The sequence below is a fragment of the Gracilinanus agilis genome, chromosome 4 (genome assembly GCF_016433145.1).
Source record: "Gracilinanus agilis isolate LMUSP501 chromosome 4, AgileGrace, whole genome shotgun sequence".
NCBI classification, from domain to species: Eukaryota; Metazoa; Chordata; class Mammalia; order Didelphimorphia; family Didelphidae; genus Gracilinanus; species Gracilinanus agilis.
This window is the reverse complement of record NC_058133.1, coordinates 140,105,856-140,122,965: the sequence shown is the minus strand read 5'-3', so window position 1 is coordinate 140,122,965 and position 17,110 is coordinate 140,105,856. Positions and strand designations below refer to the sequence as shown.

The window sequence follows — 17,110 nt, the reverse complement described above, 5'->3', positions numbered from 1 at the left end:
CCACTCCCCCATCTAGCAATAAAAAAGCAGCCATTCCGGGGAACTTGAGGAAGAGAGGAAAGGAGCGGGAGAAAGGTTGGGGCGGGGGAGGTCCCTGGGTGGAAGGCGGGAAGGGAGGGCTTTGGCGGCAATTACTTAACAATACCCCAGGGTCTAGGGAAAAGGGCGGGACCTATGGTTTTTTTTTTTTTTTTGAGGGGGTGCCGCAGAACGTCCATGGAGGGGATCTTTTTTTTGGAGGGGGTTGTCCTAGTCTTCGACCTCCCCCCCCCCTGGAAGAACGTCCCTTCTGGAAGACGCTGGGGCTGCGGCAACGCCGGGCTTGGCGTCTCCCTCTATTCCCTTCCCCTCCCGATCCAGGCGGTTCTTCTTTCCCGCCGCCGCCGCCCAGCGCCACCTGGCATCTCCAGGGCGACCGGGCCGGCAACAAGATGGCGGACGAAAAAGACTCCGGAGGTAGGAAACCTCCTAGGGAAGGGAAGGGAATAGAGGGGCCTTCCCGGCTCCCATTAGTTCGTCCAAGCCCTTCGGGAAAGCGCCCCAAGGGGATCCCTTTTTTCTATAGTCCTTTGTATGTACCATTCAATGGGGGGTAATAAGCATCGAGTACCGTAGTGGGGAGAGGAGGAGGCGGTGACCTTGGCCCCGCCCTGCGCAGGGGGACGGGAGGAAGTCTCAGCCCTCCTCCCCTACCCCTCTTTCTCATCCCCCTCCCTTCGTCTTTTTTCCCCCACCCCCAAGCCGTGCTCTGTGTCCTAGTGCGACTCCTCGGCGCCTCCCCCGCACCCCATCTTCCTCCCCTTTTTTTCTTTACGGGTTAAGAAACTGCTATGGGCTTGCGGACAAAAAGATGATTCCCTGGTAGTGGCATTATGGGCGGACATTGCCGTGTCTGTTCTCTAGACCCCAGGCTTCAGGCCTCAACCCACAGCCCTCTGAGGTTCCTTCTGGATCCTTCCCCCTATCATCGCCCCTGCGCGCCATTCCTCCCTCTGCCTGACGACCATTTGGCGGCACCATCTTGCCTCCCAGGAAGTAAACTGAAGGCGGGAGCAGGAGAGGCTGCGGCGGTTCCCTCCCCCTCTGCGCCATTAAGCTCCTGCTCGGCCGCGCCTCTCTCTGGCCCTGGGTTGTCTATGGAGAAAGAAAGAACAAGTCTGGAGACTCGGGGGGGGGGGGTGGGGAGGAGAAGAAAAAAACAACAACACAAGTACACTAGCGTACACAAGTACGCTAGAACCCATATCCTCCCTAAGAAAAGAGCGTTAGGAGACCCTGGCTCAGAGGTGGAGCTGCTCGCCTAGAGGCCGCCCCTATCGGGGCTCTCCCTTAAGCAGTCCCGAGGTTGCACGAGCATCCGAACGTTCGGGCGGCTGCTGGCCTGCCTCCAAGCTGCTCTTGCTGCGTGCGCGGGCCCACGGCGGACTTGCAGCCTCCATCTTAAGTTGCGGGATAGCAGACACATCCCGTCCTCAGATGGGTTCCCCACACAATTAGGAGGGTCCTAAAGCAAAGAAACTGCGACTCGGGTGAAAAGACTAGCCATTCTCGACTTTGGGGAGGGGGTGGGGATCCGCAACCAAGCCGTTACTGCCTTGGAAGGCCGCAAAATAACCGTTTTTTAATCCTTCCGGGCTAGATGCAAAAACAGGCAATCACCATACATATATGTATATATATATATATAAAAAACAACAAAAAACAAACTTTGTACTCAGCACTTGGAAAAAAGCTCCCCTGACTCTAGCCGAAACCTTGACTATTGCAAAGATAGTCTTTAATGCAAGTGTCTCCTCCCCTTTTTGGGGCATTTATTATTGATTCTAGTTCATTATTTCTATAGCTTATTTTCACATCATTGGTTTAATGTCTCCCCATTTAAACCGTGAGCTCCTTGGGACCCGAGATTTATTTTTGCCCTTTTTGAAAGTCTTTTTGCAAAATGTCTACACAGTGCCTGGCGTGTAGCAGGTGCTCAATAAATGCTTTTGGACTCTTAAAAATTCAACCTATTCCTTGTATATTTTAAATGTGACTGTCGATTTGTTCAGATTTATAAATGATTTGTATTGATTTCTCCATTAGACTGTTGAGTTCCTTCAGCGCAAGGAACGTTTATTGGCTCCTATCTTTGTATCTTTCTTGCTTATGGTGCTTGGCAGATATAGTTGTTTTTTCTTCAAGGCTTTATTTGGGGTTTTATTGGAATGGTTTGTCATTTTCTTCTCAAACTTATTTTCGAGATGAAGAAATGGAGACAAACAGGGTTAAGGGATTTGTCCAGGGTCACACAGTGTCTGAGACCAGTGTTGAACTGGGTAAGATGAACCTTCCTGACTCCCAACTGATTGCTTTATCCATCTTGCCACCTAGCTGCCTCGTGTATGTATGTGTGTGTGTGTGTGTGTGTGTGTGTGTGTGTATATATATATATACATATATATATATATATATAAAATAAGGAGTTAAATAATTGCTTGTTGACTATTTGAAATCCAGTATATAGGTTATTTAAGCACTCGTATATTTTAAATATTACAGAAGTTATATTGAAGTTGATAAATTGCACACTGAAAAATCTCAGCAAAGCAATTGGAAAGCAATATTTATTAATATTTAGCACCTTAAAAATTCAAAGCATATTATTAACCTTTATGGGCCCTCAGGTTAGGCTGTGGAAAGAACTCTGAAACTAGGAAAACTGTGAACTTGGGAGTCAATCACTTAATTCTCTGTGCCTCAATATTTTCATCTGTAAAAGGATAATGGACTATATGGCCTTTGAGGCCCTTTCTTGCTCCAGATATAAGACCTTGCAGTGTCACAGAAAGTCAATTGAGAGGGCATCCATGTAGGACAGGGGATAGAATGTCAGGAAGGGAGTTGGGAGAACCTGAGTTCAAATTTTGCCCCAGAAACTTACTAGCTATATAAACCTGGGCAAATCACTTAACCCCAATTGCCTATCTCTTACTGCTTTTCTGTCTTGGAACTCAATACTTAGTATTGATTCTAAGATAGAAGGTAAGAGTTATTAAAAAAAAAAGGCAATAGAGACAAATAAATTTGTCCATTTTCATCAGTAATAATATTTGGACTTGAATCAGGTTCTGGCCTAAAGGAGGTTAAATTCTGATGAAATTTATGAATATTGATATGTTACTTAAAATAAGTGTCTTTCAGTGATTAGAAAGTAGAATGCTATAGTGTATACATTCCAAGAAGTAACTTATTTTATATAAAAATTTTTAGATATATCTGGAAATTAGAATATAGAATTTTAGAAGTGTAAGGAAATTTACTATAAGCATGCCATACATTAGGACACTAATACACTGCTGGTGGAGTTGTGAATTAATACAACCATTCTGGAGGGCAATTTGGAATTATGCCCAAAGGGCTTTAAAAGACTGTCTGCCCTGTGATGCAGCCATAGCATTGCTGGGTTTGTACCCCAAAGAAATAATAAGGAAAAATACTTGTACAAAAATATTCAAAGGTGCATTCTTTGTGGTGGCAAAAAATAGGAAAATGAAAAGATGTCCCTCAATTGGGGAATGGCTGAACAAATTATGGTATCTGTTGGTGATGGAATGTTATTGTGTTGAAAGGAATAATAAACTGGAGGAATTCCATGTGAGCTGGAAAGACCTCTAGAAACTGATGCAGAGTGAAAGGAGCAGAACCAGGAGAATATTGTACACAGAGACTGATACACTCTGGCACAATCAAATGTAATAAACTCTTACACCAGCAGCAATGCAATGACTCAGGACAATCCAGAGGAACTTATGAGAAAGAACTGTAGGAACAGAAATGCAGAAGAAAAACATATGATTTGTCTTGTGGTTTGATGGGGATATGATTGGAGTTTTGATGTTAAAAGATCACTCTATTGCAAATATGAATAACATGGAAAAGGTTTTGAATAAGGATACATGTATGACCCAGTGAAATTGCTTGTCAGGTCTTGGAGGAGGGAGGGAAGAGGGGTGGGAAAAATCATGAATCATATAACCATGGAAAAATATTCTAAATAAAAAAAAACCCAACAACAAAAATAATCAGCATCCCACAAAAGAGAGAACAGTGAATATGGAATAAAAATCATAGGTTTGAATATCATCTCCGCCATTTATGTCACAAATCTTTTAGCCTTTCCAAATCTTTGTTGTACTGTTTATTAAATTAGACTAATGATAATACTATTTCAAATGTCCCAGGATTATAGTGAGGAAAGTGATAAAAACATAATTTTGTAAATTATGATGTTAAAAATACATTACACAGTCTACTTATTCTATATTGTAATATTTACATAATATAATTTTTATTTTAAAGCATAAAATGTTAAAAAGAGCTATTTTCATCAATTCCTTTTCTTTATAGATAAGGATTCTTGGCTCAAAAGGTTAAATGACTTTCCCTAGCTAGACCTTACAACTAGTTAGTTGGCTGCAAAACTAGAAATAGAACCTGGTTTGATTATTTAGCAATGACAAGTAGATGCTTTGGAAGACATTGGGAAGAGATTTGTCAGCAACTGAACAGGCTAATCATGGATATTTGTGTGCTAATTTTGCTGTGATGTATGTAGTAAGAGAATATTTTAAAAAATGGATTTAACTTTCAAGCAGGGAGGGCTTGAGAAGTCATTTCTTCTTTTCTTAAGAACATTGGGCAGTAAAAAGGTGCCAACACTGGGCAAAAAAAAGATGCCAAATATGTGATCAAAAAACCTAGATTTATCTAACTTTGTCATTGCATACTGTGTGACCTTTTATGAGACAGTAGACTTCTTTGGGCCTCAGTTTTAGGTTGAACAAGGTCAGATATCTGACAGCTCTAATTCTGTCATGTGAAATGATTATTCCCAGAGTGGCAAGACCAGACTGGGAGTCAGTAGCTTTGGCTTCTAGGCCTAGTCATTAATTAGCAGGCTTTAGGCCAGTTATGCAATCTCTTAGCCTCATCTTTAAAATGAGGGGTTTGGACTAGACATCTAAGGTCAGTTATAGCTCTAAGATGTGATTCTTAAAATCCAAATATCTGCTCATTTTTTTTCCATGGCCTTTCTTATCATGCCACATTGACTCCCATCTAGTTTGAAAAATATACATACATGTATACACATGTGTGTATATATGTGTGAATATGTGCATAATTACACAAAGGGTATGTATATTAGTTTTCATTTTAAAATAAATGAATCAGCTGACCTATAGGCTGCTAGGTAGTATTATAGTCAGTGAAAGATTAGGGCTGGAGTTAGGAAGACCTGTATTCAGATCCAGCCTCAAATATTTATGATTGCTGCTTCATTTTCCTCAGAGTAAAATGGAGATAATCCTCATAAGTGTGGTATGAGGATAAAATGAGATAATATTTGTAAAGCACTTAGTACAATGACTGGCACATAGAAGGAGATTAATAAATGCATGTTTACTTCAACTTTTTGCAGGGAGGTGGGGTGGGGATTTGATGAGAGACATCTTTTAGATAACAGGATAGTAATCCCAGGAACCCATCCACATCTCCCTAGATCTTTTTTCCTCTTTATCTCCCTTTAAGGCTCTGCTCAGTTCTTATTTCTGATCTCTAGAATTGTTAGTATTCTTTTCCTCTTCAAAGTTTTGACTTGGGAACAAGCAGTGGAAATTGTAAAGAGATGTTAAGGTTAATAATGCCAGGAAATACTTCTTCTTTTTTTTTTTTAATTTATCTCTATTTTATTCCAGTAACAAATTTACACATAAGTTTTCCAAGGTTACATGATTCATGTTGTCTCCCTCCTCTCTTCCCTCCCGCCTCCTGGAGTTGACAAGCAATTCCACTGGGTTATACATATATTATCACTCAAAACCTATTTCCATATTTTTTGTTTTTATAAGAGTAATCTTATAAAACCCAAATTCCAAATCCCAAATCATATACCCAAATAAACTTGTGATAAATCATGTATTTTTATCTGCATTTGTACTCCAACAGTTCTTTCTCTAGATGTGGGTAGCATTCCTTTTCATAAGTCCCTCAGAATTGTCCTGGATCATTGCATTGCTATGACTAGTAAAGTCTATCACACTTGATTGTCCCACAGTGTTTCAGTTCCCCCTTAGCAGATTACAAGTTCTTTAAAGCACAAGAACCATTTTCCTTCTGCTTTTCCAGTGCCAGCATCTGACAATGATTTTCCTGTGGCAGACGGGCATTTAATAATGTTCAACAAATTTTAAGTCTTAAACACCTGGCTATACCTTTAGATCATCTACAAGCAGGGAACATTAGAGTACGTGAGAGAGAAAGAAGGCTGAGAACATCCTTTTGGCTTTTGCTAAGTCTGAGGACCACCGCTCAAAATTTGCCCATGACTCTGTAGGCCTGAATATTTCTTCACCTTATACAGATCTCAATGTATATCTGTCATTTATGGGTTTAGAGCATGGCTTGGAGCTCTGAGAAGTTGAGATTTGACCTTTATTACACAGTTAGGACAAGTCAGAGGCAAAATAGGAACTCAAGATTTCTGATGCCACTCTTCTTTGCCATGCTGCCTCAGAATTGTGATGTAGTAGTGGGCTATTCAGATTGAGATGTCCAGCAGACAGCTAGAAACTTGGGCCTGGATTAGTACAGTGTTCTGTAAACCCAAGAACATGAACTGTTTGAAGGACTCCTTATTCAACAAAAATTGCTAGGGAAATTGAAAAGCAGTTTGATTGAAAAAAAGTTTAGATGAATACCTTATACCATATATTAAAAGCAGTTCCAAATGGAACTTAATATAAAAGGTTTTATCATTAAAAAATCAAGGAAAATGGGAGGGGGGCAGCTTGATGGCTTGGTGGATAGAGAGCCAGATCTGGAGATTGGAGGTTCTGAGTTCAGATGTGACCTAGATACTTTCTAGCCATGTGACCCTGAGCAAGTCACTTAACCCCAGTTGCTTAGCCCTTATCAACAAATACTTAGTAAGGATTCTAAGACAAGTGTTAAAAAAAATATAGGAAATGGGAACTAAATACCATTTACAATTATTGGCTGGGAGAAATTTTAAACAAGGGATAGAGATGATCATAAAAGATTTTGATTTTTTTTTACTATGGAAGATTAAAAAGCTTTTTGTATGAACAAAATCAGTTCAACTAGGCTTAGAAGAGAAATCGTCAATGGAGAAAAATCTTTGCACTTATATCTGATAGAAATCTGATCTATAAATATGTAGGCAATTAACACAAATGTATAAGACAAAGTAACATTTTCCAAATGCAGTTGGATAAAGGATGAGATAAGAGCAAGTATACCTTCTATAGGAATGTCTTCAGACCTCTAGTTAGTTATAGAAGCTGATAGTCTTATCTGATCCTGACTATAGTTCCTTGAAGTTCTTTCTGGATACCTGCAGTATTTTTTCTGTTATAGAAACTCTGGATTTTGTGTATGACTTTCCTGAGACTTTCAGTGTTTGTTTTTTTCCCCACAAAGCACATACTTTTTTTTTTTTTTTCAGTTCCAAATTCTCTTCCTACACTTATCTCCTCCCCCTCCCATTTTTAAGGCAAAGAAAACAAAACCTATTATAAATATATATATAGTTTTTTTTCCAGAAGATGATGAGTGTATTTATCTTTCCTTTGCTCACTGGTTATAATAAATATGGCTAATTTTCATTTATGATTTTTTTAAAATATAAAGTTCTGGATTAAAAAAATAGTTTCCAGGAGTCTGATAATTGTTACCTTATTTCTCCTTGACCTTATTTTCCAGGTCAATTTTTTAAGATATTAGCTATATTACATTGTTGGGCAGCTAGGTGGTGCCATGGATAGAGTGTTGGGCCTTCAGTCAGAAAGACTCCTCTTTCTGAGTTCAAGTCCTGCCACAGATACTGTCATGGTCATTCTGAACAAGTCATTTAACCCTATTTGCCTCAGTTTTTGGCTCTGGAGAAGAAAATGGCAAAACAAATAGCTCTAGTATTTTTGTCAAGAAAACCCCAAAAAAGGTCATAAAGAGTTGGACATGACTGAAAACCAATTTAAACAATGATATTACATAGTCTTCAATTTTTTTCAATCTTTTAATATTCTAATTTTTTTCTTTCTTATGAAGTAATTAATTTCTATTGTCTTATTTCAGTTTTTTCTCATGTTATTTAGGTAAAGTTTACCATTTTTTCTTCTAGCTTATTTTTTTCTCCTAATTCTTTCAGAACTTTTATTTCATTAAAAAAATTTTTTTTCCTTCATTTTTTTTTTTTTTTGGTATTCATTTGTCCTTATAGAAAATTCTTTTTTTTTTTTTTAAGGAAGTTGAGGCTGGAAAGAAAATAAAGGGTTAAAAAGTTTTTAAGTCTCTGTCTATAGTTCTTATGTATATGTATATACTTTTTCCTCTGCAGAATTTTAGAGCACTTAGCAAAGTGAAATTTGTTGAGTATAAATGTAAAATCTTGTACTTTATTTGGTTAGAGAAAAAAAAATCTGCCCAGGTAAAAAGGGTTCATGTAAAGAAAAGTAGAGATTTGAGCTTTTACAGACTCAGTATGAGCTGAAAGCATGAGGTGGTTGTCAAAAAAAACCTGATACAGTCTTAAGCTACAGAATAGAAGTAGTATGTTGTTTCTATTGGGGAAGGTAATGGTATTTTGTACTATTCGGTTTCCAGATGGAGGGAGTATTATGGAGAACCTGAGCCTAACATTTGAAAGGACATTGATAAACTGGAGTAAGGGTGACTAGGATGATGAACTGGAAATCGTCGTACAAACATTGGTGGAAGGAGCTAGTGTTCTTCAGTGTGCAGACAATATCTAACTATCTGGAGGGTTGCCTCATGAAAGATATTTTAGTAATAGAATTTTAGAACTGCAAAGGATTACTTTCTCATTAAAAAAAAAAAAAACAACAACCTGAAGCATAGAAAAGTGATTTGCATGAGGTCACTGTAGCTATTTAGAGTTTGCATAGTCTCTTTTAGTTCCAAAGTGGACAGCTAGGACTAATAGGTAGAAATTTCAGTGATAGATTTTGATATAAGAACTTCAAATTAATTAGAACTTTCTGAAGATAGGATTAATTATTAGATCAGGTAGTTTGTTGCCTGTCACTAAAATTGTTTATGCAGAGCCTTTTGGACCACTAATAGGGAATGTTGATGGAACGTATTCATCTATGAGGCAATAAGGCATATCTGATTATTTTTTTCCACTTAATTTTTTAAATTTGCAATTCAAACACTACCACCAATAAAAAAAGGTTATTTATATATATACAGCAGAACACAAACAAGGATTATATTTTAAACCATAAGTCTCCATTTCATAGTTTGATTTAAAAAAAAAGGTCCATGTTAACTTTCAAAACTGTCTTGTTTGTGCTTCTATTTTCTTTTGTGCATTTAGAAAAGTTTTATTTACCCTTTTTAAAAAAATCAGTATTTCCAATCCTCTTCTCTTCTGCATTCTACCCCTTATTAAAAACCAGGAGAAAAAAAAAAACTTTGTAACAAATAAAGATAATCAAGCAGAATGAATTCAAATAGTGGTCATGTCCTAAATGGATGTTTTTGGGTCTTGAGTTTTATCACCTTGCCAGATTATTTAATATCCTTTTCAGTTCCATGATTCCATCTATTCCTAGGTATGATTTTCATAATTTTTTGTGGCTGAATCTTTTCCCATAGGTGTACACAAATCTTAAATTATGTCATTGGGAAAATATGATTTGTTTTGCAGAAGTTTGGCTAATATATAACATATATCATTTATATTCTGTACATCTGTTGCAGTGAAATGAGTATGTAATTATGCTTCCCAAAACAAATTGGATTTAAGAGGCAGCATTGGAAAGAGAGACCCCAGGATGTGGAAGTCAGAGAGGACCTGACTTTAGGAATGTTACTTTTCCTTTGTGAGACTCAGTTTCTTCATCTGCAGAATTAAGGGATCTTATTAAGGTGTTTTCTAGCTCTGAATCCTTTGGTCCCACCATGGATCTTTATGGACTAAATCTTGGAATCAAAAGATGTGGGTTGTAGATCTCTGCTATTTATTTGCTATGTGATTTTAAGTAAGCCACATTCAGAAACTCAACTAATTTATCTGTAAAATGAGTATGGTTGTTTGGGGAGGGGACAAAGCTTTGTAAACCTTGACTTGTGATGCAAATATGAACACTACTATTATTATTCTTGACCTTGGACAACATAACTTGGAACACTGTCTTCTCCTTAAACTACTCCTTATCTGTTAGATTTCTTTATTGCTTTGGTTTTCTGTTATTTGCCATATCTTTTGTGTTTTTAGGTTTTCCTTAGATTCAATTTAAAATACATTTAGTTTTAGTAGTAAAGACATATCTAATTTAATCACAATAGAATTACTAAATTTTCATCCTGGGAGGGATTGTGTCAATATATCGATAATATAATGGTAGTATACATCCAGTTAACCTTTTTAATTTTACAAAAGAGAAAATTGAAGTCTGAAGATGTTAAGGGACTTGGCCAAGATCCCTCAGCAAATTAGTGGTAGAACTTTTGCTAGGAGCCAGCCAGATCTTCTGGTTTCTAGTTTACTGAATGCTTTCATCAAATATGTTCATTTTAAGATAAAGTTTTATTTTAAATGAATGAATCTATTTTAAGGAAACTTGTGGCAAATTCTCTTATAAAGTGAATCATCAACCTCTAATTGATCATTTTTCTTTGATTTGCATTTTTGCTTATTATGCTGATATATAAAACTTAACTTCCATTAAAACTCTATTCTTGGAGGTGGCAGGTTGGCTCAGTGGATTGAGAGTCAGATCTGGAGACTAGAGAGGAAGTCATGGGTTCAAATCTGTTTTAGACACTTCCTAGCTGTGTGACCCTGGGTAAGTCACTTAACTTCCTTAACACTGCCTTCCCCATTCAGATCTTCTGCCTTGATTCTAAGACAGAAGGTAGGATTTAAAAAAACAAAACAAAACAACAAACCTCTACTCTCCAGTGTTACATTAATCAGAAGGTTCTGGAAAGAGGATTTTGTATGTTCCCCCAATAGAGAACTTGAATCTTTCCCTAGAACTGAGGCAGAAGCACTTGAAGGTTTGTAAAGAGCTTTACAAAACATCGTTTCATTTCATGTTCCTCGGAACCCTGGGAAAGTAGGCGCCAAAATTGTTGCTCCCAGTTTAGAGGAGGAAAATGATTGCAACCGAGGTTCAACGACTGGCCCAAGCTGATCATTGTCTAGGATGGATTTGAACAAGAGCTTGAACACCAAGCACTGCCCAATGTGCTACCTAGCCACCTGAGCAATTTTGAGAATACTTAAAAGTGAAGTGAGCTGCTTATTTCTATCTATTTTTAGGGGGGAGGATGGCAGGGTATGTTATAGCTTTGGGTCCCCCTAATAATGGTGTTTTCCATGCAGGAGAAAAAGGGAAACACCACCTGGGACAATATGAATTAATTTTTAATTTACTAGAAACTTCCTCAATCCTAAGATCCATGAATGTGTCTGTGTGTATACTCCCATCCCCGACATAGAGTTAACTGCTTCCAATCTGTAGTAGATTATCTCTGAGAATTGTTTTGGCTAGAAAATTGATACACCGGCAGCCATTTGATGATGAGTTTCTGTGGACTTAGGCAGACAGTTCCTGAGACAACAGTTTGGGTCACCAGGCTTGTTTTGGAAGTATTTCCACGGAGGTTGGTCATGGCAGTGTGAGCTTAGAGAACCAAGAGATACCTCCATGCCACTATGAGGGATCAGAGGAAGATTTTTGTGGGGGACTTCACATACTTGATAGTATAGTTTTTGTTGAAGACAAATAGCTTGTATTGGTAGAATACTTGACCATTTTCAGTGCTTTCAGACTGTTAATTTATTCTCAGATGGATCTGTGATCATATTAATTCAATTTTTCCCATTTACAATGCAGAATTCCCTCCATCTGTGCCTGCCTATCCTGCACAACCCTTATCCATAGAGAATTCCCCTTGAATGCTAGAGGCTCTCCTCAGTTTCTTTGTCCCAAAGAACCTATATGTTCTAAAATATTTATAGCAGCTCTCTCTGTAGAACTAGAAATTGAAGGGATGCCCACCATCCATTGGGGAATAGCTGAATAAGTTGTGGCATATGATTGTGCTGGAATACGACTGAGCTGTAAAAAGTGATGTTGAGGCTAATTAAAAAACAACAACATAGAAAGTCCTACTTGAAATTATGAAAAGCAGAATGAGAAGAACCGAGACAACATTAAAGAGAGCTATAGAATTAATGTTTGAAGAATAACTTGTAATGTCTACCTCCAGAGAAAGAACTGATAAACAGAAACATGAAAGACATAGTTTACATGTACTTATTTTTTTGTTAAGCGATTCCTTTACTAGTAGAGGAGACATGGAGGGAGGGACATACCTGGGAATTTTAATGTGACCAGCAAACAAATTAATAAAAAAAAAAAATAGAATGGCTTGCAAAGCTCAAAATGTTAGAGAAAAATGTATTCATTTGCTTTGGATGTCCCATATTATCTCTTGCTCTTGTCACATGACCAGCCCATCTTGATGACGTTTTTGACTCCTTTTTTTCTTCAGGTTGGGCTCTTGTTGTAACACCCCCCCCCCCACCCCCAGTTCTGGGCCTCTCCATTAACCTCTGCGTGCTGACTTCTTTGGAAGCAGTGGGGTCTCCTATCTTGGAGCAGCACCACTAAAATGCTAGCTTCACAGAGATGGGCCTTTGCTCTTACAGGTAGTTGTAGGGAAGGATTTGTCACCCTCATTCTGCAGACGAACAATATGAAGCCTCTAAGGACTTCACCGTTAGCGTTCGCCCATGGTCATAGGTACTTGGTGACAGAGTCAGGAATCCAACCCAGCTCTTATCATTTCAAGTCTAGAGCCTTTTCCTAATTGGGATCTAGTCCGGTGAGGATAGGGAACTTCAATAGGTTCTGAAGCCATGATTAGTGTCTCAATGTCCCTTCTCCAGATGTAGCTCCTACTCTTTCTCCCAACAACATAACATAATGCCTTTCTAATAATCAAGGATAATTAACTCAAATGACTGGGCCATTTTGAATTCTAGTGATAATGAATGGGTTCCTATCCAGTAATTTTAAATTTTAAGAAGGAAATTTATAGAAAATGAAGGAATTTAATGCTTAAAGTTCCTAAAAGTAAAAAAGAATAGAATTTTAAAGTTATTGTGGTTAACCCTTTATAGGGTGTTTTTTTCTTTTTCTTTTTCTTTTTTAAACCCTTACCTTCCGTTTTGGAGTCAATAGTGTGTATTGTCTCATAGGTGGAAGAGTGGTAAGGGAGTGCAATGGGGGTCAAGTGACTTGCCCAGGGTCACACAGCTGGGAAGTGTCTGAGGCCAGATTTGAACCTAGGACCTCCTGTCTCCAGACCTGGCTATCAATCCACTGAGCTACCCAGCTGCCTCACCTTATAGGGTTTTAAAAAGAGAAGACAGGAAGAATGTGTCGCTGTGTAAGGCTAGTTAGAAAAAAATAAATGACAAATAAGTTGAGAAGCTCTAAATAAAAATGCTTCTTGGGAAAATATCATTAATGCAAAGAAATCTGTGTGTACTATAGATAAGAATTATACAGGAAAATTCATATAAATAAACTTTTCATAATGTAGTGTGAATTTTGGATGCATTTTTGTATTGTATTAGATTTTGCATAGAGATAATCCTCTTTTTCCCTAGTCCTCATGATACCACACTTAAAATTATGTGTTCACTTGCTGTCACATTACTACGAGGAAGTTGTCAGCAAAATGAAGGGAATTTGAAGGATTAAAAATAAAGTGCCAATAAGAAGCTATATATGATTTAATAATAAAATTATCAAATATGAATGTCATAGAGAAACATCTTGATATTCTATAAGTATTTAAAGAATGAATATGAAGAAATGAGTAAGTATTTAGGTTTGAGCAGAGGTTATAACTAAGAAAATAAGTAAAGAAAAATTTGAATATCAGAAAGCCTTAATGTTGATATCTGCTAATCTCCTAAGAAAAGTCCTATGATTTTTAACATAAAAAGCAAATTATGCAAAGCACTAAGAATTGCACTGTAAAGAATTAAATTGTCTAGGACCTTGAGGAATATAAGTGATTAGCTTGGGAGTCTTTTTCACCTCCATTCTCAGAGCTGATGTGTAAAATTCCATTTCACATAAAATACTAACTTAATATCTCTAAAACTTGATAAGTTTTTAAGTTAAAACTTAATATTCAAAAATGTAATATTCTAAGGCTTTTTGATAAGACATAAACCACATCAGCGTAATCCCCAGATTCAGTCCAATTCTCTCCAAAATTCTATCCAAAAATGTCAATGTTGAGAGATGATGAAATGATCTTATTTTCACTTTTGAGTCAGTGGTTTGGATCTTGTGTAAATATAGCTTTTTATGTTAGGTGGCTTTCACAATAAGACTGGACTGAGAATTCTTAAAGAATTTTCAGTAAAGATCAGACATGTTCTATATTACTTTTCATTGTTTAGTAGTACATGGCATATATCTTTGAACAATAACATTATTTGTACTATCAGTTAATTAACCTTGAGGGCATTTCTATATATGCCTTTTGTCATATGCTTTCCACAGTTCTCATGGTAAGTCACCCCTTGAGACCTATTATTTTATCATAACTTCTTCAGGTGGGGTTTTAAGTGCTTGGTTAAATGCTTCAAAGATGTACACAGAATTCTGGGTATTCGAGAACACTGAAATGATGGTATATGTCTAATAATAGGAATGTTTGTTATTTCAGTTTTTGTTAAAGTCAGCATTCATTCTCAGATAATTCATCTCCCTCATTCTGATAATGATATCTTCAACATTTGTACTTTTGTAATTTATCTCTTTTGAGGTTACATTGGAAAGTTATCCTATTTTCCTTTCCAACATTTAACTGTAATGCAATATTATATCTATTACCAGCTATCTGTCAAGAAGCTGTACTATTTTGCATCTTTGTATTTCTGTGACTAAAAAAACCAACAGATATGATTATAAGCCATAAGAAACCTTAGAAATCATCTAGTTCAGTATGTTCCTTTTAAAATATTCTTTTTTGATTAAAAAATTTAAATGAATGAACTTGACATATATCAACAAACATGAACATGTTATATAAAGAACTAAAAAAAAAGAGTTGTATGTGATACTGAGTCTTCTTATATACGTTTTTCCCAAAGTATATATTAAATTGAATTAGGGAATTCTAACACTGCTGATTGTGGTTTCCCTTTCTGGATTTCCCTCTGCTCTCTTCTGTGTATTTTAATTTTTTTTATCAATTACATATAATAACAAATTTCTCCATAAGTTTTCTGAAGTTATATGATTCATTTTGTCTCTCTCCCTCCCTCCTCTCCCTGCTTCCAGAGCAGGCAAGCAATTCAATCTGGGTTATACATGTATTATCTCTAATGTGCATTAAAAATATGTTTTATTGACCATTAAAATTTTTTTCTCCCAATTTTGATATCAATATCATTATGCTCCTGACTTCTTTTGCCTCCTTCAAAAAGAATCCTTCCCATATTACAAATAAATGTAGCAAAATTAAATTCATATATTGGCTGTATTTTATAAGGGATATTTTTTCTGTACCTCTAATGCATCATCTCTTTGCCAATAGGTGGGAATCATGATTCATTATTGGTTTTTTGGAGTTGTGATTGGTCATTGCACTGATCATAATTCTTAATTTTTTCACAGCTTTTTTCCTTTTCAATGATGTAGCCATGGTATAAATTGTTCTCCTGTTTCTGCTCATTTCACTCAGCATCAGTTCTATGGCATTCAAAAAGATTAAGTGACTGTCCAAAATTACATGGAGAAAAGATGGGAAGAGTAGCATTAGAGCCCACAGGCTCTTTTGCTGTCAAATCCAGGGTTTTTTTTTACATTTCATCAGTCTCCTTCACTCCATGTTGTTGGCCTTGTAGAGTCTAATGTGAAATTATAAGGCAATGGAAAATAATCACTGTAGAGCACTCTATGTTCCTGACCATACCATATCATTTAACAGATTCCAATAAGATCTATAATATCCCCAAAACAAATAGTAATAGTTATTTTGCACTTGAAATTATTTTATTTCACTGTAGGTATACTTTTGAGGAGTAAATAAAAGTGAGATAAAAATGAAATTTTTCACTTATAATTATATCAATGAGATACAGTAGTTATAACTAATTTCTCTAAAAGTTCAATAGTAAAAACAAGTTGAAATGGTCTATTTTAAATTGGATATTTCCTTTTAGACCTGATCTTCCAAATTATTTTGTCCTCTTTTTTTCTTAATGTAAAATTTATGCTAGCAATAGCTTCATGCTCAAAGAATTTTCTGAAAAGTCCTTGTGTGAATCTGACTAACAATTGTGTAAAACAGGGAACAAAATAAATGTAAACAAACTCTGGCTTTGTCCAAATTTGACCAAAATCACTTTGTAATTGCACCAGAATAATAGTATAAAAGACATTTAAATCCCAGGCATTGTCATTGACTGTATTTTCAAGCATTCTCATTTGGTTTGAGTATTTTTAAAAAAAGGAATTTCATGGTTTCCATGGTGTAAGAGATGGCAGAAGATGTTAACATTTTGGCTCTTAGACTGATTAATTTAAGAAGAAATCAATTGTAGAAAAAAAAAAGAAACTAGCTGGTTTTAAAAGGCCTCTAACACTCGTGTGTGTGTGTGTGTGTGTGTGTGTGTGTGTTTAAACTACACTGAACAGGAAGATATAAGGGGGAGCCAGGAAGTGCATTCAAATAAGCTTTCCTCCTACACTGAAACATGTTGTTGAGAAGCATCTTTTTTCTATCCCACGCCCAAAGCTGTACATTAATTGTTTTCTCAGTCTTGATGATTTTTTTCAGAGAAGGAAACATCTTTCTTAAGCATTCATTAAAGGCAAACTACAGTAAATTAGAAAGCCAAGCACCCACGTAAATCAACATAAAGCTAAATAATTTAAATTTGAGCTACTGATTCTTCAAATTGAGAGGAAAAGTGGTGGCACATAAGCAATGAACTATAGCTTTAAGTGTTATGTATATAGCTCTTAAAAAAAAAAAATAT

General features: G+C 36.5%; 1 protein-coding gene across 1 annotated transcript in view; it reads left to right on the top strand.

Moving 5' to 3' along the window:
• The first annotated feature begins 352 nt into the window (after positions 1–352).
• EFCAB2 (EF-hand calcium binding domain 2) overlaps positions 353–17,110 on the top strand; it is a 110,593-nt gene continuing 93,835 nt past the window's right edge. Inside the window, exon 1 of the mRNA XM_044671807.1 lies at positions 353–456. Coding sequence (XP_044527742.1) covers positions 432–456 — 25 coding nt within the window. The 5' untranslated portion in view covers positions 353–431. The remainder of the gene's footprint in view (positions 457–17,110) is intronic.